The sequence below is a fragment of the Trichomonas vaginalis genome, chromosome IV (genome assembly GCF_026262505.1).
Source record: "Trichomonas vaginalis G3 chromosome IV, whole genome shotgun sequence".
Lineage (NCBI taxonomy): Eukaryota > Parabasalia > Trichomonadida > Trichomonadidae > Trichomonas > Trichomonas vaginalis.
The window spans coordinates 35,266,434-35,292,280 of NC_067206.1; the positions used below are offsets into that span (position 1 = coordinate 35,266,434).

The following is a 25,847-nucleotide window of genomic DNA, read 5'->3' on the forward strand; positions in this document are numbered from 1 at the left end:
ACTCACAAACAATACAAATACATTGACAGAATAGTTCTTTACACAAACAATGGAAAATGTTATAGAATAGCAATATTTGCTGAACCAAAATATTTTCATAAAGCAAAGAAAGTTGTATAACTGAAATGGTGAAAGTTCTTGAAGCAGACAAAAATATAACTTCAAAACTGACCGATATTACTAAAGGAAAGTTTATAATACAATATATATGTCAAAACTGGCGTACTGTCAATATTTGACGGAGAGAAGTCAGTTCAAGAACAACTTACTAACCTGCTGCCAAAATCTGCTCGATGGAAGCTGTCGTTATGCCAATCTGAGGAGCCCCAGCAGGTTTCATCGAACGAATCTTCAAAAGAGCATCTTCCGTGAAAAGTGCTATTGGTTTTGTAAACTTCTTTGCTCTCAATTCATCTGGACCGTCTCTGTCACCAGTATTGGTATTTGAACTGTACCAACAGTTGAAATACCACCCATAAAGTCTTCTGAGTCAGCAAATGGAATGCCAAGCCAAAAGTTTGAACGGTCTCCATTTATATATTGAGTTTTTTTGACCTCCTGTATGAGTCCATACTTTCACATATGGCATAATAGAACTTTGCATTTCAGGGTTAATAGTTGTTGTGAAGTTGTTGTTAAAGTTCATAGCATCTAATGTCAAGTTGTATGACCTCATATCCTCAACTGTAGAATATTCTTCTCTTGGATAATATTTGCCATCTATGTTTATATGATATTTAATACCAGGGTTGTAGAAACAAGAATAGTCATTTATAGTTCGTCTGAACAGTACCAACATAGTATCTGCATGTTTCATTGCAGTTGTTAAAGCAATATCTGTTCTTGCACCTGCGGCTCCTGGATTTTGGTTTCCAACTTCACCTGCAAAGTCTTTGACAGATATTTGGTGTATAGGGAACATAAGTGGAACTGCAATATATTTGGCAGCTAAAGCATTTGAAATATCTGGGTCCAACATATAGACTGCAAGTCTGCTTTCTATTCTCTTGCATTCAAGCTTTTCGCATGTAAACTTAACTGCGTCTCAAGCAGTATTGTTGTCTGCTGTTCCTGAGAAGTAGTAGTTTACTTCAGTGTTGAGGTTTGAGAAACCAAAGTCTAAGTCAACTTTCTCTTTGCACCATTTTCCAAATGGTATGCTGGCAGCTCCACCAGCTGTATCTGTAATAGTGAATGGGTCTTGTGTTGGTGCAATGACTAAGTTATTTTTGCTTGGAGTAAGTTCGATAGAAATTTTTCCTGCCAGTTTGGCAAGTATCTTAAAAACCTGAAGATGAGGAAAGATGACAAAGGAACTCTAAGTTTCAGTTTTACTTTGGTTACTGCTGCTGCAGTTTGTCCAGAAAGGTTAACATAAACTCCTGGAACGTTAGGGTCAAGTCTTCTTTATTTTCTCAATAGTTGCATACTGGTCTGTTTGTTCTCTAGCTTGTGGTTGTACTGAGTTTCTCAAAGCGAACCATTCATAGTTTGCCCATGTTACTGTTTGAACTAAGTCAGAGTTAGAATATATCTTATATCCCATGAAAACTTCTGGAGCATATTGGTATCCGACATAGAAAATTCCATTGCAACCTTTCTTGTCAGACAAACTTGGCAGAAGGTTTTATTTCAATGTCTTGTTCCACGTATAAGAATGAGTTGTCAATAGAAATAATATGAAACCTGTCGCAAGCAATATCTACTGTTGTTGAAGAACCTTCTCCAAACTCACCTACGTTTCCATAAGAAACAGCAGTTGTATATTCTTAAGTTCCAGGAACTATTTTGACCTTCTAATGGCATTGTCGCATTCGTTATACCATTCGGAAACATTTCCGTTCATGGCATCCAAAACTGTTGGCGTTATATTCTGAGCGGCGTACATTTCATATGGGTAAAAATATAGAATAGTTGGATTTATGTGTCATAATAGAACCCACTCGGACCAAGCTTTACTTTCTTCCTGACTGAGTTTTTAACTCTTCTTTTTCCTTCATTGCCACTACTTTCACTAGATGAAGTTACTTCTTCACTACTTTCACTTTGTTCTACTCTTCTCTTCTTCTTTGGTGTCGCTTTTGGTAACTTGCCCTCTGCTTCAAGTTGTTGCATCTTTGCCTCATGTTCACCTAGTATGTTGTAAATTTCCCATGTCCTTTTTGCTTTTGGGCTCTGGTCGCCCATCTCAGGTAACCTATATCCTAGAAAGATTTTGTCATAGTTTGTATTTGAGTCTTCGCTTATTGTTTGCATGACTCTTTCCTGAGTTTCCGGTTCAAGCTCTTCAAACAGAGCTTGTCCATATGGAATAAGCTCGTTTCCAAATATATGTTTTTGTAGCCATTCTGGTTTTCTTTCCATGTTACCAATAATATCTTTTGTGAATGGGAAAGCTTTTACCCAATGTTTCAGTCTTGCGTCATTTATTTCTGTAGTTGGTTTTATTTTGTCAAGGAACATGTTTTTCAATACTAACATTTCATTTGGTACTGTCCATTTGAGTTTTCTTAAATATTCATCCATTCTCAGTTCATTGTCTGCAAAGTAAGTTTTTATGACATTTTGCAAACTTTCGTTTGCAAGGTCATGTACAATAGGTTCTCTTCCTTCTCTCTCCCTAACTTTCTTTCTAAACTCTTCACCAAATATACCATCTCTATAGTTCTGTGTAGTTCTTTGAGATAAATGTTCTAGAACGTCAGGTGTTATATTTCCATCAGCCATGTTCATTTCATACTGGTCCAAAATATCTGCATGTTTCATATCTTTCAATGGCATTAAAGCCGCGCTGAAAATACCAGCTATATCTGGTTCACCATTCACTTCCATTGCGTCTACAACTTCTTGGAATTGTGGTTGTAAGTTTATGAACCACCTATCCGGATTAGCTTTATGACCCCATCTCATTGTAGTTCCATAGTCTGCAGAAACAAAAGTAGGTTTGTTTCCATATTGGTTAGGTTCTGAATGAACTTTAAACAATGTTTCATTTCTATATGTTTTGTTGAAATTTAACCTTTTATTTTCACCGAGTTCAGCCAAAGATTGAACGTTATATGGTCGTAAGTAAAAAGGATTATTGTATTTGCGTACATTTTCTTTCAGTACTTCCATTCTATGCTGAATATTTTCATCTGATGTTGGAGTCTTTTGTATGTCGGTGAACATTTTTCGATATTCTTCTACTATGTCAGCCGAATTTTTCTTAGACTCTTGGAAAGATTCCATATTCACCTCATACTCTTGTTGAGGGTCAAGATTTTTCGGCTGTTCCAAATCTTCATCTAGTTCTGTGAAGTTAGTTTCCAAAGGAGGGACTTGTTCGTTTCCTTCAGGCTCTTCTAGCTGTTGTTGCTGAACTATTTCTTCCATGTCTGGTTGTATCTGAACTTCTTCCTGTGGAGTTTCTTGTACCTCATCTGCTGGCATTTCATATATTCCGAGACCGTTTTTAACAAGTTCCCTATCTAAGTCATCCGGACTCATAAACCTTTCTTCTTTCGTTCCGTCTCTATTTTTTACGCGTTTCATGAAGAGAGTTGAATTATCATTTTAGCTCTGACATCAAATATCTCGGAGTAAATTCATTCATGTCATTTGGATGATATGCTATTAAATCATATCCCTTAGCGAGCTTGTATTTTCCAGGTTTGAGATTATATCCGATTTGATGCTGAGCCATAAAGCTAAATAGGTTCGGGTCAGTATTTCCTTCCTTGAACTTTCTAATAGCTTCTTTATATCTGTCACTAAAGTCAAGAGTATCTGGGTAACCATAATCTTCCTTAAGCATTTTTAAGAATTCTTGGTTTCCTTTTTCTCTACTTCTTTTATGTCCTTGCTCTGTTTGTGGTTGTTGTTGTGCAGGGTTTTGAACTGTTGGTTGTTGTGCTGGTTTTGGTTGTGGTGCTGGATTTTGAACTGTTGGTTGCTGTGCAGGGTTTTGAACTGTTGGTTGCTGTGCTGGATTTTGAACTGTTGGTTTTGGTTGTTGTTGTGGTGCTGGATTTTGAACTGTTGGTTGTTGTGTTGGCTTTGGTGCATGCCTGTGTCTGTGTCCATGTGACGATGTAAATGTTTTAGGTAGTCCTGGTGCAGGTGCTTCTCTTGGAGGGTTTGGTGGTATATAAGTTCCACCAGCTGGCACATATGTTCCATCTGCAGCATAATGTCCTACCTGACTTTTCGTTCTTAAGAAAGCATTTACTAGGTCTGTTTTGGTCTGTTGTAACTCTTTTTCTTGACTTTCCACAACAGTTGCTCTAACGGCGTCATAGGCACTTTGAACTGCCTGTCTCGTTGCTGCATCTGTTATTTTCGTCATATTTTGTGCTACTTCTCTTAACTCTTTGTCGAAACCTTCAGACTTCAGTTTCTTTCCAGATGAGAAGTCGTTCACTAGTTTCACCTTACTATGAAGAGCTTCGAAGGCATTCTTAAAGTCAGCATTCATTAAAGCTTCATTTGAACTGTCTTCATCCGCTTGTATTTTTGTCCTTATTGACCCTATAAGTTGGGCTGCTTTAGCGTTGGCTTGGGCATCTAACCAGTCATTATTAGCTTTTATAATATCTGCGCTTTTCATTGCCTTTTGCATAGCTGCGTCGTTATTTTTACTTTCTTGTGCTAAGTTTTCATACTGTACGGTTTGGTTTTGCAACTGTAAAAGTTTTTCTGCCTTTACATTTGCTTCAACTTCTTTTTATACTCATCGCTATCCATATATGTCTTCATGGCTTTTTGTTTTATCTCTTCATCTTTCAGTACTTTATATTGAGTAGTATGGTTTTTTCAAATTTATAACATCTTGTTCCATTTTTGCTACTTCTGCTGCTTTTTCTGACACTTTTTTCGCATATTCCTCTGTACTTAGTTCTTTCAGTTGTTCTTCTTTCTTCTTTTTTCTCTACGTTTAACTCATTTAGTTTCTTTGTCTGTCTGTCATATTCTAGTTTCTTTTCGTTTTCACTTATTTGTTTCTGTATGTCTATGTTTGACTTTTTGACATCTGTTATTTGATTTTTGAGTGAACTCAAATTCATTTGACTTTGAGGGTTATAAGCTGTTCCGTCTGCAGCTCCACCATAGCCTGCCATTTTCGCTAAAAGTGCCGCTCTTAAACCTCCACTCTGTGCACCAATAACTCGGTTTAAAAGCATAGGGTTGCTTGACATTTGTTGCAACATAGTGGGGTCATTCATCATTTGTTGTTGCAACTGTTGTTGTGGTGTCAGTTTTACTATTGGATGTTTCAATGCTCCCTTCCTCTTACGTATATTCTTACGTAGCTTACGTGGCATTTTAAGTGAAGTTAAAAAGCGGTTTTTGACAGATGTTTATATGACACTTTTTGTTCAGCTCAAAAAACTACTCGGTCAAAGTGTTGTCAGTTTTGTAAAATAACCGTCTTATCTCATTCTATAAGGGGAAAAAGGCTTCTCAAAGTATACTTTCTTGGAACGCCTGTAACTTTTCCTGTAGCGAGGATAGACCCTTACTTGTCCGGACAAAGTTATACTATTTTGAGTGCTCTACAAAAAAGTCAACGGCGACGGCTCTCAAAAACCGTTGTGTAAAAAGTTTTACCGTTGGACAAAAAAGTATATATAGAAAACAAAAAACGTTTATAGTTCATTCAATATTTGAGATAAACCGTTTTTCCAACGGTAACTATTAAATAAAATAAAAAAATAGAGGGGGTCTCCGTTGACGAAAACGGTTTATCTCAAACTTTTCTATGAGTGGTCCGAAAAAAACAGTTCATTTTTATCTAATGGAAGCCAACGCTGTTAACCACAATTCAAACATTAACAATTCTCAACCGCTAACCAAAGCCAAAGCCCCACAACCTCCAAGAACCGGCACAGCGGTTAGAATAACCACCAAAAAGTCTAACAGCGAATTAAGAGAAATTCTTCAACAAATTTGCTCTAAATATCTCAAAGACGCCGAAGAAAACACACAACCAGACGCTACATACAATACTCAGTTCTGTGAAGTTCTGAACAAAGCAATTACTAGTTCAATTGAACTTACTAAGACAATTCCAAGTCAATTGAGCTTAGCGATGTCTTAGTTCAGTATTTTCCAACATTTACTAAGCTTATAATGTTGAGAACTTTATACCAAGTTCGTCAAAATCTTCCTCGTTACATCCAACGGTCATTCGACACGAGAATTGCCGAATTCCAAGTCTTTAGTTACGGATATGACGAAGATGAATACACTGACGAGTTCGGAGACAACTGTACAAAATGGTTTTGAATGTTATACGACAACACAATTTGAATTCGACTTTCTCGAATTCAACGCAGCAACCATTCATATCATTGCTCTTTACCTTTCCGAACAACAACAAGACCTCGCAGATGGAGATGTTGTTACTGTCGTCATGAAAACTCCTGAACAATTCGGAAAAAAGAAGTCTCTAATTGCCAAATTCGTTCCAGGACATCAGCTTTTCCAACGCACAGAAGTCTTCTGTATTCCTGGAACTAAGTTCTTTGTCAGGAGCGAACTCAAAGAAAGATATAATGTGTCATTCAATTACACATTATATAATGTTTTCGACCCAGAAGAAGGCTTCTTCCCAGAAGCAATGGAGGAGGAAGAAGAGGAGGAGGAAATACAAGACTCTATCCAAGAAGAGTCCTCCGAATTCACACCAGAAGACTAACAATTTTCCGAATAAAAACTTCATTTATACTAAACATCTTCGGGGCTAGAGGGCGCAACGCGCCTGGAAGCCCCACTTACCTGACCTAATTGATTTGAGTTGCTATAGACATTATAAAAGGTTCAAAAGTTTATATAAACCTAGTAAATTAAAATAAAATTTTTATGAATTGAACATATTAGTTGGGTTCCGCTTTGGCAAACTTTCCTGTGAAATTTTGTGGGAAAAATGTTGATGGATATTTGGGAAAATTTTCGATGGTAAATTTTGGAAAATTTTATAATTTTTCCCAAAATGTTTATTTTATATATGCTAACAATATTATAAGTATAATTTCAAAATTTCTTTTTTTCACAAAAAAAATTGATAATTGAATGGAACAAATAGTTCATTTTTTTAGATGTTTTCTTCTAAATACTGGCGCTTATACTAGATAGAAACTTCTATCGGTATTCTCGGCGTAATACTTTCGCCTGAGTGATGCTATCTCGGACATAGTCAGAGATTAATCTTTCGACGAAATGGTAGAAATATTTCTTTTGAAATATTTTAGGGGCTCTGAGGCACAGCCAGAAGGTCTCCGCCATTTCAACCGTACCTAGAAAATTAATCTCAATATATTATGTTGGGTCGTCGCAGTGATTCACTGTTAATCATCACTTTAGCGTTGCTTCGCCAGCTTTAGAATGTATCTAAAAAAGTAGTAATTAATAAAATCTGTAATTATGGAATATTTTACAGGCGTGAAGAATGTAAAAAGTTCTAAAATTACGATTCTCGAACTTATTATTATTTTTGATTGGAATACTATTTTAATATTTCAATCAAAAATAATAATAAGTTCGAGAATCTAATTTTTACTTATGCACCAGTTAAACTTTTATTTTTTAAATAAACTATTTCTATTAAAAGATTTTAAACGTTTTTTTAATTCTTCACAGTTTCTTAATTTCGAGTTTAAAATGATATATACTAGAATATATAGATATGATTAAATTGTATGAAAGATTTTAAACGTTTTTTAATTCTTCACAGTTTCTTAATTTCAAGTTTAAAATGATATATATTAGGATATCTAGATATGATTAAATTGATTGGGTTTCATTATTTATTAATTTTGAACTCTATTTCAAATTTGATAAGATTTTTATATCTTTTAATCACTTCATTTATCAACATGGATGAACCATGCGATGAAGATATCATCACCAAGATAAAAGAATCCAGAAGGGCGAACATTGTTGTTACTGTTACACCTGAGAATTCCGACACAGATGAAGAGCCATTAAATGAAGAAATTAATACACATATCAAGGGTACGGAGGCACTGCGCGCCTCCTTACCCATTATATGTGAATTTGACACTTTACAAAACCGTTAACGTATATTTTACAACACAAACGACAACACTAACTTAACCTTAAATATTTACAAAGCCGCCAATCACTTCACCTCACTAATGTAAAAAATAAACGTTCTCACTTACAAAAGTATTGCAACTCCTCCCATTGCTGTGCTTCACACAACAGTTCATATTCTTCTGACTCACTTTCTTCTTCATATAGGTCAAAGTCACTGTCAAAATAAATGTTAGTAAGTTTTGACAAAGCTAATGAAACACGTTTACCGTTTGTATCTATTGCTTGTATAAACTTTCCATTATGCTTGTAGTCATAAACGCTCAAACTAACTTTACCCTTTCTCCCTCGTATCTGATAGAATGTATTTTCACGAGGAACGAAGAACAAATTCTTGAACTCATGACCGTTGTAGTTTGTTATCTCAATAGTTTTCGTCATTTATATAAAAATAAAATAAAAATAATTTTAAAAATAAACTTAAAAATAAATGATATCACCACCCTCACACGTATGAAAACATAGCACAAAAATAAATTTAGGTGAAGTGGTGAGATCTCACCTCTTTTTTCACCTGTTTTTTCACCTTGTTGAATTCATTGCTTTATAACTCTCTTCCTTGGTTTCTTTTTAGTTGCTTTCTTCACGTCTGTCTCCAACTTGACTGGCTTTCTTCTTCGGCCGTAATGATACCAGTTACTTCCACCAGTCAATGGGTCAAATGGTCGTTCATAAGGGTTTCCATACATTCCATAGGGACCATACGGAAGAACTACTGGTGGAGAAGAAACATTTTCTTTAGTTCCATCGAATCTATTTAAATGCATTGTTTCACCTTTCATCTGGTCATTAAAGTCTTTTGCGTGTTTTGCAAACTCAGCGTCCTTTCCTAAAGCATTTTCTGACTCAGTCGCAACCAAATTGGATGCTTTATTTATGAGCCCTATTTTATTTAATCTTAACTTCTTTGCAACCCAGCCTCCAATCTTCCCTTTATTTGCATCTAATGTCTTCGAAACCCTTCCTCCACTCATTTTATTTACTGCGTCATAAGCTCCAAGTGCTTTTGCTCCAAATGCTAATGCTTTTGTTCCCATTGCGCCTAAAGCTGCCCAAGCTACCATTTACACCATATTAAAATCATCTCTCTTCAATATTATCTCATAAAAGTTCTCGTTACTGGTGAAAGTCAATGAAACATAAACATTCTCACGGGCTTCGCCCTCACCGCTTTGCGGTCTATCTAACTTCTTTCTTATATCATCTATACGCTTCAAAATGTCTGAACAATTGCTAACATCTTCTACAACAGTTATTTCATCATGAATGACCTTCAAGAACAAGCTCATTTAATATGCTATTAAAATCATCTCAATAATGAGTCCATCCTTTCCATCTTTAGGTAGCACAACATCTTTCATTGAAGAAGGTTCGACAAGTCTTATGTTAAACTTACTGACAAAGTTTGTTATACTATAATGCTTTGGCGGCGAATACATATGGTTTGAAAGACATAATATAGATTCTTCAGCAAATTCACTTATACTGGATTTTATAACAATGTTCTCACGAGACCAAATACCACCAATTGATAATCTTGTAAGCAATCCTGCTGAACCTTCTACTGTAAACGTCGATGGTAACATTCCACGAAGGTCATCTATTGACATCTTTGAGTCACTGAATTTAAAGATTTTCTTAAAGCAATCGTCATTATCTAACCATGCAATAGCTTTGAAGTTTTCATTCGAATAGACATCTGCTTCATTAAATGTAAATCCTGACTTCTTTGCAGAGACGACTTTAAAATCTATTGAGTTTGTTTCAAAATTATATGCTATGGTAACTTCTGAAGGTAATGGATGTCCTTCCGCAGTAAGTTGTTCTCTCACTACCGTTTGAAGCTTTGTGTTAAAAACTTTCATGTCATCTCCTGTGTCTAGGTTCACATACACAGCAACAGGAAAACTATCTTGCTTCTTTGTTTCATCATTATATCTCAAGACATTAAAGTTCTTCAATAATATTGTTCTTCCTGCTGGAATACTTCGAACCTGTCTGATTTCAATAGCTTTCTCACCTCCTACATACTCTACCCAGTGTCTTGGATATTCATAAGTATACTGACTTTCTTGAATTTTGGTAGGTTTCATCATAACGTGTTCATAGTATATCTTTATACTCTTGTCAGTTAGACTCGGTGCTATGTTCTGAATATTTCTGACTTGCATTTTTAATGGAGATAAAATGAAGCATTTAATACATGACGTAGATGAAGACATGAATGAAACTACAGACAAACTTAACTCTTCTCTTATTCTTCCTTTCAGCAAAGATTATGAGTTCTGTTCAAATGGTGTGTATTTCTATTGTGGAAAGATGGGTTCAGGTAAGACATTTAACCTCATTCGTCATATACTCATAACAGAGCGTTTAGGAAACGACTCTTACTATGACCAAATCATTATATCAGCAACTTCAGACTCTATGGACTCAACAGCGAAAACATTTATGTCAAAAGTTCAAGCCTCTGTCGTTAAAGTTCCAGACAGTGAACTCATTGAATTTCTTCAACGTTACATTCGACGTAAGAGGAAATATTATGCTATCGTTGAATTTATACAGTCAGGAATGCAAAAGACTTCAGAAGAGATGGAAAGAATTATTGACAAATACCACTTACGTCAATACGCAGGAGTATACGATATGAAACGACTTACAAACTACATTCTGTCAAAACTTTCAAAATACCCCTTCAAAAAGTATCCATCAAACACTCTGCTCGTTTGCGACGACTTCGCCGGAAAAGGTTTAGTTTCAAAGCCTGACTCACCATTAGCTAACATCATAACTAAAGTCAGACATTACCACTTAACTGTAGCAATACTTATGCAAACATGGAGGTTTTTAGCTTTAAACATAAAACGTCTCATAACTGACTTCGTTATCTTTCAAGGTTTCTCACGCTATGATATTGAACTCATTTGGAAACAGTCAGGTATAACATTACCTTTTGAAGAAATTTGGGAAGCATATAAGTCTCTCATCTCTACTCGTTCATACCTTGAGATTCATATCATGACTAATACCATTAAAGTCAAAAATATTCCATGGGAACGACCAACATTGTTTTAAAGCTTAACCTTCAATTGACTGATGGTAAACAAATTCCATGCATCTCTGTCGCCATTTCTGTTAATATTTTTGCTGTCATTCATATCATCCACTTCCCCATCCGTTAGCTTTTGAGGATATGCGTTAGAATAGCTGTTCTTAAATGAAGGCTTTTCACCTTTGAGAGCATAAACTCTATAACTTTCTGCATACTTTATGTTTGAACCTCCTGAGCCATCATTGACATAAATTTTTATAGGCTTCCACCCTTTGTTCATGTTCCTGCTTCTTCCCTTAGCTCTTTTGTTCAGTAGTTCTACATCTTTATACACAGCACCTGTCTCAGTGAATTCAACAATATTTTCATTCGTTAGCTTTGCATTCAAACCCTTGTCGAGTATATTGTTCATTTCATACATATAAAAGGTTTTTATTCTATATGAAATGAGAAGCAAATCCATCTTAGCTGGTGCCGTTAATGTTCCAATTGAACCAACATCAAATGTTGACTCACGAACGACAAACAATATTGTCATAAAGAACTATAGTTCAGAGTGTTTGAAAGAAAAAGAACCAGAGCTGAAATCCGTGAATTTAAACACAGCTTCAAACGCTAACGCTACATCAGATGTTAAGTTAGAGTATCCACCACTGGACCAAGTTCTTTCAAGAGAAGCCAACGACAACCCTTACACAAATGTTCAAACAAATCCTTCAGATAACGTAGACCATTACCTTCTTCAGTTATACCAAACAATTTTACTCAAAGACGATAAGAAGCTTTTGACAAATCTTATAAGCAAGAACCAAATAATTCTAACAAAGGAGGACCTTGAAAATGTTATATCACGAATAACAGGGAAACAATGTGTCATTGACTATCTCGACCCTGAAATCGAATGCTGTGGTCAAACTCCACTATTCATGAAAATAGGTAACATCCGCATCATTGAAACACCAGGAACTACAGGAGTTGAGTTTAAGTATAAATATTCGAATGAATATACAAAACTTTCAACAGAATATAAACTTTGTTTGAAATATGTTTTAGTAAATTAAAGCAGTCAGGACCTTCGGTCTTGGCGCTTTGCGCCGTCAGTCAAAAAATTTCAAGTTAGCAATTTGTAATATCTATCCAAAACTTCTTCAACAGTATCGAACTCATCTTCATAATGCAAACCTAATCTTATTGACTTGGTGCAGTTTTCACTAACACAATATTTTTCTGTTCTCTTGACTGACATAACTAACTCATTTGTTTCATCAAACAGCAACAACCAAAGTTCATGACCTAATACATAACATTCATACTTTATATTTTTAGCTCTGAGTTCTCTTGTAAGCTGTTGCATTTAATATTTTCTAAAAAGTCAACTTCAACAGTCATTCGCACTGGTGCCTTCAGTTCTACAGGCTCTCCTTGAAAGTCAACAAGTCTGAATTGCATGTCTTTCAAATTATGAGGACTAATGCGAACCCATTTACCTAAATGAGTTGCTATGACAGGAACGTTTGGAATGAACATTGAATTGACTGCATAACAGAAGGATTTATATTCTACTGAACCTTTACTATTAACTCCCGAAATGCCTGTGACATTAGCTATTTTAGACTCAATGTATAAACAATTACCATAACATACGTATGGAACAGATTTCATCTCAATCGTTTTGTCAACACTTTTCAAAGGAAATGTCATATAGTATGCACCCAAAAGAAGTTGTACTCTATGACTCATTCGTGTTATCTTGAACTCTTTCTCGCTGCTGAACTTTAATGTTCCCTCAGAAGAGAGTTCGACATCTATGTTGTCAATAGCTTCTTCATTTATGAGAGTATTTATGACTCCAGCAATTTTATCTATTCTATACCCAGCTCTGTTAGGAAATGTTATAACACTTCTTTTGTCATCTATTTCAATCTCTATGAAATCTGTTTCATCTGTTATGACAAAAGTTGCGATAGTATTGAAGTCAACAACTCTGAAAGCAAGTGCTTCATTCTGAAGTCCTAAGTTTGTTTGTAGCTTTACTGTCCCGTATTCGTTTGGGTCTGTACTTTGCAAATAGAACAACATTTTATTCTCATTAAAATATGACTATTGCTGCATATGCGTATGAAACAAATGAAGCAAGAAAAGCACATGAACTAGTAAACGAAAACTCAACTTTAACCATTGAAGGCAATGATTTAGTCATTGACGATGGAAAAACTAAAACAGTCATTGATTTCGATACTTTTAACACTTATGACCCATTCATTACAATAAGTAAAGTTCCTATCATAAATGATGGAACGGTGCAATATATAAATTCTACAGTAGATGCCTCATTAGTGAAAGTACTGAATGTTCTCATTGAATTGTTAAAGAGCTTTCGATTTGACGACAACATTAAATGCCTAAAGAATTTAGTCATGAATGAGAAACAAATATTAGGAGTTATTGGTAGCAGTAATGATGTACACCTTATGACATTAGAATATTATAACGAACATAAAGATGAACTGAAAGGAGAGAATGGTGACACCGGACCTCAAGGACCACAAGGAATACAAGGAATACAAGGAATACAAGGACCTCAAGGCGAAAACGGTTTGGATGGTGAAGATGGAAAGGATGGAAAAACTGCTAAATCATGGATATGGAACCTTATAAATACTGGTTTAACAGCTGCTTCATATGGAGTTCTTCAATACCAAATCGGAAAGATATGGGCAGTACTTGGTGAAGAAGTTTTAGATGACGTTAAAAATGCTTTGAACTTCATTTCAAATGGTTCGGATACTATTAAAACTTTATCTGGTTGGATGCAAGAAACAAGGAGTCAAATAGATACTGTAAGACGTATAGCAAACAATGCACGTACGGGATTGGATACTTTACGAGAAGCACAAAATACACTAAAGGAAGCAAGTGATATTCTTGGCTCAGTATCAGACATGCATGAAGATTGGCTTAAAGGTATTGACAAATCTTTAAAAAATCACAGTCAGTCTATTGCTGACTACAAGAAAAGTATAGATTTTTTACATAGTGCTATGGACGTACATGATGGAAGCATAAGGAACTTACTTAATGCTAACAATAACTTACCAGGAACTATTAAAGCATTTATAAAGTCCTTTGTAAAACCTGGTGCTCTAACATTTAGGTCTTTGAGAGCAAGAGCATTGAAGTCAAGAGATGCAGAAACTCCAACAGAACCTACAGAAGGAACTGAAACAACAGAAACTCCAGAAGAACCACCAAAACCAACAGCTAATGAAATATTGTTCGAATATTTTCCAAGGTACTCTGTTCTCATTGCATACATTCAAGAAATACTTAAGAAAGCAGACTTGACTTTAGGAGATGATGAAAGTTCTGTATATCTTTCGTTCCAGTTTCAAATAGCAGAACTTTTGAGACAGATATGCTTAATGTATGACAACATCTCTGATTTCGCAAGATATGATGACGACCATGACCCTGAACACGGTGAAGAAGAAGTTTTACAAACATCCATTAAGACAGGAAAGGTTTTAACTCAAAGTCTCATTATTGACACCAAAGATGGCGAAGTGGACGTTCTTCAAGAGCTGAAGAAAAATACTTCTTCGGGAGGTGGTGGTAGGCATGAACTTGAAATAAATGAGATAGAAGAGAAATTAGCCGAAAAAGCAGATAAAAACCATGTTCATTATATAAGTTCAGACGAACAGATTATAACGGACTACCATGGATATTTAACACAGGATGAACAAATAAGCACTGAAGATGTTAATGAAAGAAGATATAAATTCATTCGTGCTAAAGGTTATGACATACACTGTACTGTACAGTATGACACAGGTAAAGCACCAGAAGCATTTGGTTATAACAATGAAATTTATGCTTCATACTTCTTTGTTAACGGTGTATTAGTTGAACCAAGATTTACTTTGAGAGTTAAGGCAAAAATAACTTTTGAAGATGCTATTAAAAGTAAAGCTGACAAAGATGAACTTGACGCAACGAACAAAGTTTTGAAATCTCATAAACACAATATCTCCGATATAAATGAACTTCAAGCTACATTAGATAAAAAAGCAGATAAGAACCATACACATGAATCCTTCACTACTGTTAGAGCAGACGACATAATATTGAACTATACCCTTGGTTCAAGTGCACCTTTAGAGAATCCAAGTACAAGCGTAAAAGATACACTAAACTCCTTAAATAACAAATGCACTAATATTGAAGGTCATGTCAGAAACTTTGAAGCATACGAACTACCAGCAATGTTAGATAAAAAAGCAGATAAAGAACATACACATAACTCCTTCTCAACTGTTGCTATAGAAAGTATTGAAGGAACGGTTGGCGGAACTGGTGGGGATGCATTATATTATAAACCTCCTAACTTTCCACAAGGTTTAACATCGAATGAAAACATAACAACGAAGAAAGAAATTAGCTGTAAAAATGTTTATGTCATGGATGATGAAAATAATGTTAAATTCACTGCTCAAGATTTATATGATAAGAAAGCAGACAAAACAGAGCTTCAAACATTAAAGACTGAAATACTTCAAACATTATATCCTGTTGGTTCTATTTATACGTCAATGAATTCAACAAATCCAGAAACAGTTTTAGGTTTTGGTACGTGGAAGCAGATTGTAGATAAATTCTTATACTGTGCTAGATATTCAAAGCAAACAGGAGGTTCGAAGAAAATTAAAGAAGCAAACTTACCTGCGCACACTCATACAGGAACGACAAACACAACAGGTAATCATACACATTCAATAACAAAAAGAGGTTTTATAAATCTTGCAGCAGGTTCAGATAGACAGGGAATGAATAGATATGATATTTCAAGTGACCCAGTAGATTCAGGCGCAGGTATTTTCTGTGGAACCGCAGGAAATCATTCACACACTTTCACAACAAATCCAACAGGCTCGGGTAAAGATTACATGCCACCATTTGTGACTGTATTCGCATGGTACCGCGTTCAATGAACGCGCTTGAGCCTAGAATAAAATCTTTAACTTTACATAAATGAGCTTGAAAGAAGTATTCGAACAACATCCATGGAGGTCATTTAAGAAATTCAATGAAGCTGCAAAGAGTTGGGGATTTACTAACAGAGCTGAAGTGAAAAGGTTTTTTGACAAAAATGTTGTACATCAAACAAAAATAAACCCCTACGACTACTTTTTACCAATTTACTCCAACACTCCTGACGCATACCAATTTGACACTCTCATTCAAAGCAGAAAAGGAGGACATAAACCATTCCTCATCTTCATTAATGTTAACACTCGCAAAGCTTTTGCGTATATAATGAAAAATAAAGGAACTCATGAAGTTTTAAGAGTTTTACAAAAGTTTGTAGCAGAACATAGCCCAAGTACTTTAACATCAGACCAAGACAGTGCATACCTCAGTAATGAAATCACAGAATTTCTCATTAAGCATAACATAACTCACTACACTACTGAAGACCATAACCATAACATACTCGGCATCATAAACCGCTTCATAAGGACTCTTAGAGATTTAAATCAAGAGCGAGACTTTACCGAAGAAACAATGAAACATTTTCTCGAAGTATATAATTCCTCAACACATTCTACAACAGGACATACACCAAATTTAATGACACAACAACAAGAAGAAAAGTATATACAAAAGAAACGAAGCCAAACACAAAATATCAGAAATTCAACACAATTTACCCTCATTCCTGGTACAAAAGTTCGTGTAGTTCTTGACGACAAACCGTTGACAAAGAAACGTTTAAGGTTAAGTAGAAACTATTATATCGTAGACTCTACGCAAGGTAATGGATATCTTATAAAAGCTGCCGACGACTCTATTGCGTTTTATCCTCGTCATAAATTAGTTGAAAGTAGTAATGGCAAACTTGCTGAAACCATTGACGAAGCAAAGCGAGGAGTGGTTATTGAAATACTTGGCTACAACATAAACGATGACACTTATAAAGTAAGATATGAAGGAGGCGTTGAAGATGTTATACCATCTAAGAACTTGAGAGAGTCGAAGCCAACACATCTGGGACCATTAGAGCGGGAGTACTGGAAAGACAAAAATATGCCAGAAAGAATAAGAAAATTCTTCTAAACTTTTTCATTAGATGTAAATCAGACATGAATGAGAACAGTCATGATATCATTAATGGTACCATTTATTTACACCAAAAATAATTTTTAGGTGAAGTGGTGAGATTTCACCTGTTTTTTCACCTGTTTTTTCACCCTCACGAATTTTCATGAATTTCCTTAAGATAGAAAAAATAAAGTTAGTTTTATTTATTTTATTTTGTATGTAAGAACAGAAATGTCAGTCGAAGCAAAAGCATTCACGAACAAATCTAATGGCGAAACATTCACAAAAGGCACTTATAACGGTATTGAAGTCTTACGTAGAGACAAGGATGGTTACATTAATGCAACAAAGATGTGTCAGCAGTTTAGGAAAGACTTTAGAAAGTTGTTGGAAAATAAGTCCTGGGAAGAGTATTATAAGGCATTTTGTGAAGAATATAGCAACCGCCGGAATTCAGACGGTTGGTTTTTATACAAAATTCATGCAGGAAATTCTTGAGTTTTGGATGAAAGAATACGGTCGAGCCAAAAGTGGCTCAACCTCAAAACAAGCATTTTATGAGCTTACTAAGGGCGTTATAAATGAATTCAAAGGTATTTACATACATGCTGACCTCGTTCATTTTGTTGCTGAATTCAGCAAAAATAATGTTTAGGTGAAGAGGTGAGATCTCACCTGTTTTTTCACCCTCGCCGCTTAGCGGCTCAGATTGCTTTAGCTTTCTCGTGAATTTTCATGAATTTCCTTAAGATAGAAAAAATAAAGTTAGTTTTATTTTTATTTATTTTTTTATTTTGTATAAAAGATATGATTTCAACAATCGGCACAACAACAATTCAAGCCACGAACGGCAGGACTCTGTCCACAACTACAGCACCAAACTCGTTAGTCATGAATCCTACGTCAATGTTGGTAGAGATGAAAAGCTTTATTCCTTCTTCATATACTTTTGAAACAGAAATCCAGAAGATAAAGCAAGAACTTTTAACAAGTAATTTAGACTGTAGTGCGAAAGATGAAACAAATGAACAGTATCTTTATGAAATGGAGGACCTCATCGACCATTTGCCTAAACTACCTGAAGTTCAGCAGCAAAAACTAACTATTCCTGAATTCGACGAAATTGAAGTCAAAGCAACTGACTCAGTAGAAATTAAGAAATTCATACGTAAAGTAAATTATGAATTCCTTGGTTTTCATTGCAACCATAAAGTTATGGACAAAGATTGCGACATGGTTTATAAAAATATTTCTGACATATATAAATCGGTGGAGTTTAAGACATACGACAACTTTGTTTCATTAGTTGCAAAATGTGTATGGCAGATAAGAGATAAAGATAGAAGAGGTAAAGTATGGAATGAACAAATAAGACCCGCTATGTTTGAGATGAAGAGAGCAATTGACGCTTTAGTTGTTTTAGCTGGTAATGTTTCAATGTATAACGCAAAAATGAATCCGCAATGTTCAAAATGTAAAGCAGCAATAAGAAAATATAACTACTCAGTCAAAGAGATAGAAAGAATGCGAAACGACTATGCAGACTTAAAGAAAGAAGCAGAAAAGCCAGCAGAAGATAAAATGGATATGTTGACATTTCTTAATAAAAACTATCCAACAGCAGAAGATTTCCTTCTGTCTGACGTCAAGAAGAAATATAAAGAGACTTTCGGCATGATTAAAACATTCGATGTACTAAAAGAAGAAATAGAAGCTACGAAATTGTTTAGGATTTCAAATATACATCGTACAATTCATGTAAAACGCTTGTGAAAAAAGATGTGAAAAAAGAGGTGAAAAAAGAGGTGAGATCTCACCACTTCACCTAAATTTATTTTTGCTGAAAAATGACCAAATTTCATGAATTTCATTAGTTAGAAAAATAACGCTAATTTTTTCTAAGAAAAATTTTTATCTTGTATGTAAAGACAGTAATGTCAACATCAGAGAACACAACAACTGCTATCGTTCATGAAGCCATAAATGAAGAATACGAATACATACAGTATAACAAACAGTTACGTCTCATTCGTTCAGTCAAAGACGATATGTACCAAATGCAAAGTATAATGAATGCTCTTTGTTCTACAAAACAAGCATATCATTGGTTTGAAAACCAACAGACAAAAGAACTTTTAGAAGAATTTCCTCATATGATTGCTTCCCTCGGAAAACCGGGGAAAGAGATTCCGTATGAAAATCGCAAGAATTTGGCTCCTGGTTTGAAAGGTTATTATGTTCATAGACTTTTAGTAAACGCTGTAGCAATGTGGGCTTCACCTCGTTATGCTTGTTATATTTTCATGATGTTAGATGAACTATATAAAGCAGAACGTGGAGAGTTGGAAAAGAAACTTCAAGCAAAAGATGAAGTCATTGAATCCAAAGACAAAAGCATACAGAAAAGAATACCGCGTTCAGTACCAAAAGGAAAGGAAAAGAGTTATAGGTATATGATATATACTGAAGAGTTGGAGAAAGAAGAAGACGGTGACATGGTTATGTTGCATTTAGTCAGAAGAAACAACAAGAGCTTTTATGACTTAGCTAAAATATATAAATCTGACAGAAACTGGTTCTATCGTGAAAACTTACCGATTTCAATGACCCCAAATGAAGATGTGAAACAAATAGTTCAAGATACGTTACCTCAAACACACTATGATATTAAAGGTTGTACAATACTTACATTCAAAGAAGACTTACCATTACTGAAGGAAAAAATAACAGAATATTTCGATAACTTCAAAGAGGAAGAATAAAAAAAATAATTTTTTTGTTCAATGCTTTGAATTTATTTTTTACAGTCAGTCAATGACGACTGACTGTTTGGAATTTTATACAAAAATATTTCATAAATGCCTTCCTCCTTTGCTGTTGTCTAAATGTCATGTTGTCAGTAATTTTAAGAGAAGTTAATTAACCTGGTGACACATGGTGACGTGGTGACACCCTCAGTTCTTCAAAAATATATTTTTGCTTAAATAGCTTCAGGGTCTATTTCTTCAACCATTTCACTTCCTTCGTCAATGTCAATAGAAGCTTCTTCAACCTTTGGTAGGAGCTTCTGTATAACATCTTTGTTCGTTATTGTCTTCAGAGATGAAGGATAATATTTCACATTTGTTTCACCCTTCTTATATTCTTTCTGTTCGGAAAGATTTAAAGCAATACTGAAGAAGTCAATGTTAGAGTTCTTTATAACAGTATAATGAGTATCTTTGACATTCACGAAGAAACTCTTTTGTTTCAAAACTACTGCTAACTCTTGTGAAGTATAACGTTTGCGGTCAATGACGATAGCTAATGGTCTGACATACTGACCAAACTTAGATTCTTTCACAAACTTCTTGTTAAAGATAACATTAACATTTGAAGCATTATTGAACTCATTCTTGATGGCAGTAGCGAGAGCATTGTATGAAAAGAACTTGCAATCTTGCATGTGTTTTATTAAAATAAAAATATTAAATTATTTTGAAAAATAACTTAAAAAAATCTAATCTAATTTTTTCAAAAAATATTTTTTTTATTTCCTACTAAAGATGTATCGGAAGTTGTCTAAGTTAGAACACTCGGAAATAAAACAACTTCTTACAGAAGCTAATATAGATGTTGCAAAGCATTACACAACAAACAAAAAAGCACTCGCTGACATCCTCAATGACTATAATGGTGCAATAAGTTATGATAGAATTCATGAGTTCATAAAGCCGCAACGCGGCGAGGACGAAGTCCATGCAAGAGCATTTCCTTTAAATGACGTTGCTATTGACTTATATCATAGACGTTCAGTACCTCATGAAGTAAGAAGAGAAATGTTTGACATAACAAATGCAAACGTTGGTGAAACAAGAAGAAGAGACGACACACTGAAACAGCAGAGAAGAGAGATGTTTAAGAGTGCTATAGAACAAGTTCGCAAAGCTAACGATGTCCTTCGTTCCATTGACGACAAACCAAAAGAAGGTGAGAGATGGTTAAAGAAAGATGAAGAGAATAGGAAGAGGAATGTTAAGACAGGCAATAGACTCATTGACTTTAACATCGAAGCTTTAGATGAACCAAACAGAGACTACTTACACAAACATTTCGGTAAGGTTTTCATGAGACTCTTAGAGAAAATTAAAATAAACACCCAACAAAGATGGATGGTATGTTATAAACTTGGTGGAAAGTATGAATGTTCTACGTTAAACCTCAATAATATTGGAACATTACTACATCAGCTCTTGAAGGAGAACTTTATATCAGAGATAGAAGCAAATGCTGCAGGTATTGTTGAAATGCACTATGACTTCTTCTTGACAAACATAAAGAATCTTACCGAAATAAAGATGTATGATTTAACAGAATATGAAGGCTTAACGATGTCAGATGTAAAGAAAGGCAAACCAAAAAAGAGACCATATAGAGATGAAAGCACACTGACAAATGACCAGAAAGCCATTTTGGAAGCTCTTAAGCAAACAGGAAACCCAGCACTTATAGAAAGCTTTTGGAAAGATAATGGTGAAAAGAAGTTTTATAAGAAGAGAAGCGGTCAGTTCTGGAAGTATCTTTGCACATTACCTATAAATCTTGAACGCTACCAAATCTTCAATGAACTGAACAAAAGAACTGCAACACTTATGACAGAAGATAACTGCTTCGTTTATGCTTGCATTCAGGCTGGAGTAAATGAAGAAACTATTGACCACATGAGAGAAGTCATTCGTGTTAGAGACTTTCCTCAAAGTAAAGTACAAGAAATTTCTGACGCAACAGGTATAGCATTTAATGTTACCATTGGTTACTTCAATGACTCAAGACATAATGAAATAAAGAGATACATACCAAAAGAATGTGAAACTGTTCGAACTATTGACTTACTTCTTGTTGAAGACCACTACATGCTAAATGAAAGATTACCAATGACAACATATTTTATCATAAATTATAAAGAAATTTTCAAAGCTTGTGGTGGAATGAACATTGAGAAACAGATGAAGATTTATACAAAGAGAGAGAACAAATATGTAGTTCGTTATGATAGAACAACACCGTTATGGGATGTTATGAAAACATTGTGGGAGTGCAAATATTTCGAACCTATTTCTTATGGAGAACTTTTCACATATACGACTGACTTATATAAACAGAACCTTGCACCATTTAAAGATTTGACATATGCTCCAAAGTATTGTGTACAACTGAAGAAGAAAGCCGAGTCAAAAGAAGTAAATAAAAATAAGTGCAAGTTCATTCCTGAGCACGTTTTCTTTGCTGACTTTGAGTGTAGCACAGACGGCTTTCATAAAGCTTTTAACATCTGTTATGACAGTGAAGATGGTTCAGTGAGTGAAAGCATTTGGGGTCAGAACTGTGCAACAGAATTTTTGGAACGACTTCCTGACAAGAGTTTAATATATTTCCATAACCTCAGTTATGACATAAACTTCATCTTAAGACACATGACAGAAGTGAAAGGAACTCCCATCATTAAAGGTTCACGAACAATGCAAATAACTGGCTTATATAAAGGAAGGGCAATTATTATAAAAGACTCTTATAGTGTTATAAATAAGAAGCTTAAACTATTTCCTGAAATGTTTCATTTGCAGTGTGGTGAAAAGGAAGTATTTCCGTATCAATATTATTCAAGCTCTTTGTTAGCAAATGACAACAGAACTGGTGTCATTTCTGAAGCATGTAAGTTTGTAAAAGATATTGATACGTTCATGAAAAACATAGATTTAATCGAAAACTGCAGAATAGATGAGAACCACTTCGACTTAGAAAAATATAGCACATTCTATTGCAAACAAGATGTAAGAATTTTAAGAGAAGGTTTTGTTAAGTTCCGCAATGATATATTGAAAGAATTTGATTTAAACGTATATGACTACGTTAGTATTTGTTCTATTGCTAACAAATTGTTTGAGAACAGAGTGTACTTCCCGAATGGAAATTTATATGACCTCTCAAATAAACCAAGAGAATTTATTTCACGCTGTATTCAAGGTGGAAGATGTATGCTGTCAGATAACATGAAACAAAAGAGCGAAAAGAAACTCATTGCTGATTTCGACGCTGTTTCATTATATCCATCAGCTATAGCAAGACTTTATACTTTAGAAGGTATTCCAAAGGTTATGAAGAAAGAAATGTTAAGCACAGAGTATCTCATGAGACATTTATTCGATGACGACCAAAAGGAACCTATTGGTGAAAAGTTTATATCTGGCTTCTTTGTTCTCATTAAGATAACAGAGATTGGAATACATAGACACTTTCCTTTAATAGTTTGTGACCCTGAACTAAATCCAGAACTTAACGTTCCCAGAAGTTCAAACTCTTGCTGTCTCATGTATGTTGACCATATAACATTACAAGACCTCATAAAATATCAAGGTGTCAAATGTGAAGTGTTGCAAGGATACTATTACGATGGAAACAGAGATATTAGAATAAGAGATGAAGTAAAGAAGTTGTTTGAGTTAAGGTTAAAGTATAAGAAAGAAGGAAATCCTTTGCAAGAAAATATAAAGCTCATTCTGAACAGTATTTATGGCAAAACTATTCTATCTCCTATTGAGTCAAAAATAACCATAGTAAATGACAAAGATGCTATAAGATATGCCATCAGAAACTACAACCATATAGTGAAGTTCGAAGGTTTGGATGGTTCAGATAAAACTATTTTCAAGCTAACGAAAAGCATTTGCAGACACTTTAACTTCTGTCCACTTGGTGTTAACATTCTGTCTATGTCGAAGAGAATAATGAACGAAGTATTCTGTACTGCTGAGGACTTAGGAATGGACATCTTTTATAGCGATACGGACAGTATGCATCTCTACAATGAAGATATCCCTCGTTTAGCTGAAGAGTTTGAGAAACGTTATGGAAGAGTTCTCATTGGTAAAAACCTTGGTCAATTTCATAGCGACTTTGCAGAAATCACAAAAGATAAACAAAGTTTAGCATACAAATCAATATTTTGTGGAAAGAAGACTTACATAGACTTACTCACGAATAATTTAAATGAAGTTGCATTTCACTGCAGAATGAAAGGCGTGAAGCAAGATGTTATTGCTTTAACCGCTAATGAAATGTTTCCTGACTCTGTTCAGTGTTTCTATGATGAAGATAAAGGTTTAATGGTTCCGCAAGGAAAATTTGACAAAGACTCTAAGTTCAGTGTTATGAAGTTATATAAAGCACTTTATGACGGTCAAGAGATTGCATTCGACTTATGTAAGTCTGCTACACCTGCATTTGAAGAGAAGTTTAACTTTTCTATTCAGACTAAGACTTCATTCATAAGAAATCTTAAGTTCTGAGGTCATGAATGAGAAAAATAATGAGGTCATTTATTTTTGTCAGCAGTGAGACCATTCGTGATAAAAATAAAACTAGCGGCAAGGGCGAAGCCCATGTGGTCATTTACAATACTGCGATGGTAGAGTTTAAGAGTTGTGCTTCAATGTAGAGACAGTCCTTATGGTCTGGAGGTAAGAACACTGGGCAGTTATGGTCATGAGTGGAGAACATGTCTATCCAAAACTCACGATTGAAGCCAGTTAATTTATAGTATTTAGGGTTAGGAAGTGGTGAAGTTCTTGTATGACCAATGAACTCATTTTCAACTCCCTTACTTAAGTTTGAATATAATATAGCTTGCTTTCTATCCCAAATGCCAGGTGTTACAATCTTTGAAAATTCATTTTTCCTCGGAAGCATTGCATCATAATTGAAAACATTCTTGAAATCATCACTTGGTTCAGAGATTTGAAATCTTATACGTAATGGATTTTCTTTCTCTTTAGCGACTTCATTGAATGGTGAGAATACAACAAACTGACAGTCATGTGTTCCATCTTCATTTTCATTAAATTCATAATGAAAGTCTATAAGTTGTGGCTGACTACCTTCTTCTTTCAGTTGTGCAAGAAACTCACGTAAAGGCTGTAAAGTTTGTACTTCAATGTTGAACTTTTTCTCGAACATCTCATTAAATGAAATCATACATTGTTGCAATGTTGTATCGTCTTTAAAGTATTTGTATATGTGAATGTTTTGGGCGCTTAAAGACTGTTCGTCATTTTCTATCTCGACTTGAAGTATAAAGTCAACCTTTCTGAAAGCACGTGTTATATACATAGATGTTATGCCAATGTACTTCTCTTCATTTATGTTCACAATCCAGTCTGTTGGAAACTTAAACGTTACTCTGTTCCCCTTTATTTTGACGTCAGGGTTTTCACTACTGAACGCAACAGTTAAAGGTATTTGTCTATACATTTAATTCGGATAAAAATAAACCATTTACTCTTTCTTTGCTTCAGCTTCTTTAGCTTTTGCTTCAGCTTCTTCTCTAGCTTTTTTCGCCAGTAGTCTTGGGTTCTTTTGTCTTCCAGCAGCTAATGCAGCAAGTTGTTTTTCACTAAGTTTTCTCTTTGGTCTCTCTGGCTTTTGTTCTTGTTTTTGTTCCTTCAGTTCGGATAAAATTTGCTCGCGAATTTCTTTCTTCAATGCTTCAACATCTATGACCCCTTGGGTCTTGTCCGTAGGGCTTGTCTGAGTCATTTGACTGCAGATAAAAAACAAAATT

General features: G+C 34.8%; 16 protein-coding genes and 2 pseudogenes across 18 annotated transcripts, besides 3 other annotated features; 10 read left to right on the plus strand and 8 right to left on the minus strand.

The window, feature by feature from the left end:
• Nucleotides 1-2,967: part of a mobile genetic element that runs on past the window's edge.
• On the minus strand, nucleotides 266-1,888 carry TVAGG3_0225360 (annotated as a pseudogene). Its single transcript has one exon. A coding segment is annotated over exon 1 (1,623 nt).
• Nucleotides 2,968-5,776: 2,809 nt separating the features above from the next.
• TVAGG3_0225370 lies at nucleotides 5,777-6,679 on the plus strand (annotated as a pseudogene). Its single transcript has one exon. A coding segment is annotated over exon 1 (903 nt).
• A 1,298-nt stretch (nucleotides 6,680-7,977) lies between these two features.
• Nucleotides 7,978-8,633: a terminal%2Cinverted (terminal inverted repeat of Maverick-2/1B transposon ID:TVAGG3_0225380).
• Nucleotides 7,978-25,847: part of a mobile genetic element that runs on past the window's edge.
• TVAGG3_0225390 (uncharacterized protein) lies at nucleotides 8,634-9,161 on the minus strand (the record flags this gene model as incomplete). Its single annotated transcript, XM_001301299.1, has 1 exon — nucleotides 8,634-9,161. One exon carries the CDS (start codon nucleotides 9,159-9,161, stop codon nucleotides 8,634-8,636), a length of 528 nt encoding a protein of 175 aa, XP_001301300.1.
• Nucleotides 9,387-10,193, minus strand: TVAGG3_0225400 (uncharacterized protein; the record flags this gene model as incomplete). Its single annotated transcript, XM_001301300.2, has 1 exon — nucleotides 9,387-10,193. One exon carries the CDS (start codon nucleotides 10,191-10,193, stop codon nucleotides 9,387-9,389), a length of 807 nt encoding a protein of 268 aa, XP_001301301.2.
• TVAGG3_0225410 (protein of unknown function, DUF4106 family) lies at nucleotides 10,285-11,172 on the plus strand (the record flags this gene model as incomplete). The annotated part of the gene is made up of 1 exon (XM_051227135.1): nucleotides 10,285-11,172. One exon carries the CDS (start codon nucleotides 10,285-10,287, stop codon nucleotides 11,170-11,172), a length of 888 nt encoding a protein of 295 aa, XP_051112121.1.
• On the minus strand, nucleotides 11,169-11,570 carry TVAGG3_0225420 (uncharacterized protein; the record flags this gene model as incomplete). Its single annotated transcript, XM_001301301.1, has 1 exon — nucleotides 11,169-11,570. One exon carries the CDS (start codon nucleotides 11,568-11,570, stop codon nucleotides 11,169-11,171), a length of 402 nt encoding a protein of 133 aa, XP_001301302.1.
• On the plus strand, nucleotides 11,596-12,210 carry TVAGG3_0225430 (uncharacterized protein; the record flags this gene model as incomplete). Its single annotated transcript, XM_051227136.1, has 1 exon — nucleotides 11,596-12,210. One exon carries the CDS (start codon nucleotides 11,596-11,598, stop codon nucleotides 12,208-12,210), a length of 615 nt encoding a protein of 204 aa, XP_051112122.1.
• Nucleotides 12,464-13,228, minus strand: TVAGG3_0225440 (uncharacterized protein; the record flags this gene model as incomplete). The annotated part of the gene is made up of 1 exon (XM_051227137.1): nucleotides 12,464-13,228. The coding sequence occupies one exon, from the start codon at nucleotides 13,226-13,228 to the stop codon at nucleotides 12,464-12,466; it is 765 nt and encodes a 254-aa protein (XP_051112123.1).
• On the plus strand, nucleotides 13,960-14,826 carry TVAGG3_0225450 (organellar and viral DNA polymerase type B; the record flags this gene model as incomplete). Its single annotated transcript, XM_051227138.1, has 1 exon — nucleotides 13,960-14,826. A coding segment is annotated over one exon (867 nt), but the record flags the coding sequence as incomplete, so codon positions are not given.
• On the plus strand, nucleotides 16,781-17,266 carry TVAGG3_0225460 (integrase core domain containing protein family; the record flags this gene model as incomplete). Its single annotated transcript, XM_051227139.1, has 1 exon — nucleotides 16,781-17,266. The coding sequence occupies one exon, from the start codon at nucleotides 16,781-16,783 to the stop codon at nucleotides 17,264-17,266; it is 486 nt and encodes a 161-aa protein (XP_051112125.1).
• On the plus strand, nucleotides 17,483-17,749 carry TVAGG3_0225470 (KilA, N-terminal/APSES-type HTH, DNA-binding family; the record flags this gene model as incomplete). Its single annotated transcript, XM_051227140.1, has 1 exon — nucleotides 17,483-17,749. The coding sequence occupies one exon, from the start codon at nucleotides 17,483-17,485 to the stop codon at nucleotides 17,747-17,749; it is 267 nt and encodes an 88-aa protein (XP_051112126.1).
• TVAGG3_0225480 (organellar and viral DNA polymerase type B) lies at nucleotides 18,059-19,024 on the plus strand (the record flags this gene model as incomplete). Its single annotated transcript, XM_051227141.1, has 1 exon — nucleotides 18,059-19,024. One exon carries the CDS (start codon nucleotides 18,059-18,061, stop codon nucleotides 19,022-19,024), a length of 966 nt encoding a protein of 321 aa, XP_051112127.1.
• On the plus strand, nucleotides 19,186-20,013 carry TVAGG3_0225490 (KilA, N-terminal/APSES-type HTH, DNA-binding family; the record flags this gene model as incomplete). The annotated part of the gene is made up of 1 exon (XM_051227142.1): nucleotides 19,186-20,013. The coding sequence occupies one exon, from the start codon at nucleotides 19,186-19,188 to the stop codon at nucleotides 20,011-20,013; it is 828 nt and encodes a 275-aa protein (XP_051112128.1).
• Nucleotides 20,232-20,696, minus strand: TVAGG3_0225500 (uncharacterized protein; the record flags this gene model as incomplete). Its single annotated transcript, XM_051227143.1, has 1 exon — nucleotides 20,232-20,696. The coding sequence occupies one exon, from the start codon at nucleotides 20,694-20,696 to the stop codon at nucleotides 20,232-20,234; it is 465 nt and encodes a 154-aa protein (XP_051112129.1).
• Nucleotides 20,755-22,517, plus strand: TVAGG3_0225510 (organellar and viral DNA polymerase type B; the record flags this gene model as incomplete). The annotated part of the gene is made up of 1 exon (XM_051227144.1): nucleotides 20,755-22,517. A coding segment is annotated over one exon (1,763 nt), but the record flags the coding sequence as incomplete, so codon positions are not given.
• On the plus strand, nucleotides 23,599-24,576 carry TVAGG3_0225520 (organellar and viral DNA polymerase type B; the record flags this gene model as incomplete). The annotated part of the gene is made up of 1 exon (XM_051227145.1): nucleotides 23,599-24,576. The coding sequence occupies one exon, from the start codon at nucleotides 23,599-23,601 to the stop codon at nucleotides 24,574-24,576; it is 978 nt and encodes a 325-aa protein (XP_051112131.1).
• TVAGG3_0225530 (uncharacterized protein) lies at nucleotides 24,680-25,243 on the minus strand (the record flags this gene model as incomplete). Its single annotated transcript, XM_051227146.1, has 1 exon — nucleotides 24,680-25,243. One exon carries the CDS (start codon nucleotides 25,241-25,243, stop codon nucleotides 24,680-24,682), a length of 564 nt encoding a protein of 187 aa, XP_051112132.1.
• Nucleotides 25,562-25,822, minus strand: TVAGG3_0225540 (uncharacterized protein; the record flags this gene model as incomplete). Its single annotated transcript, XM_051227147.1, has 1 exon — nucleotides 25,562-25,822. The coding sequence occupies one exon, from the start codon at nucleotides 25,820-25,822 to the stop codon at nucleotides 25,562-25,564; it is 261 nt and encodes an 86-aa protein (XP_051112133.1).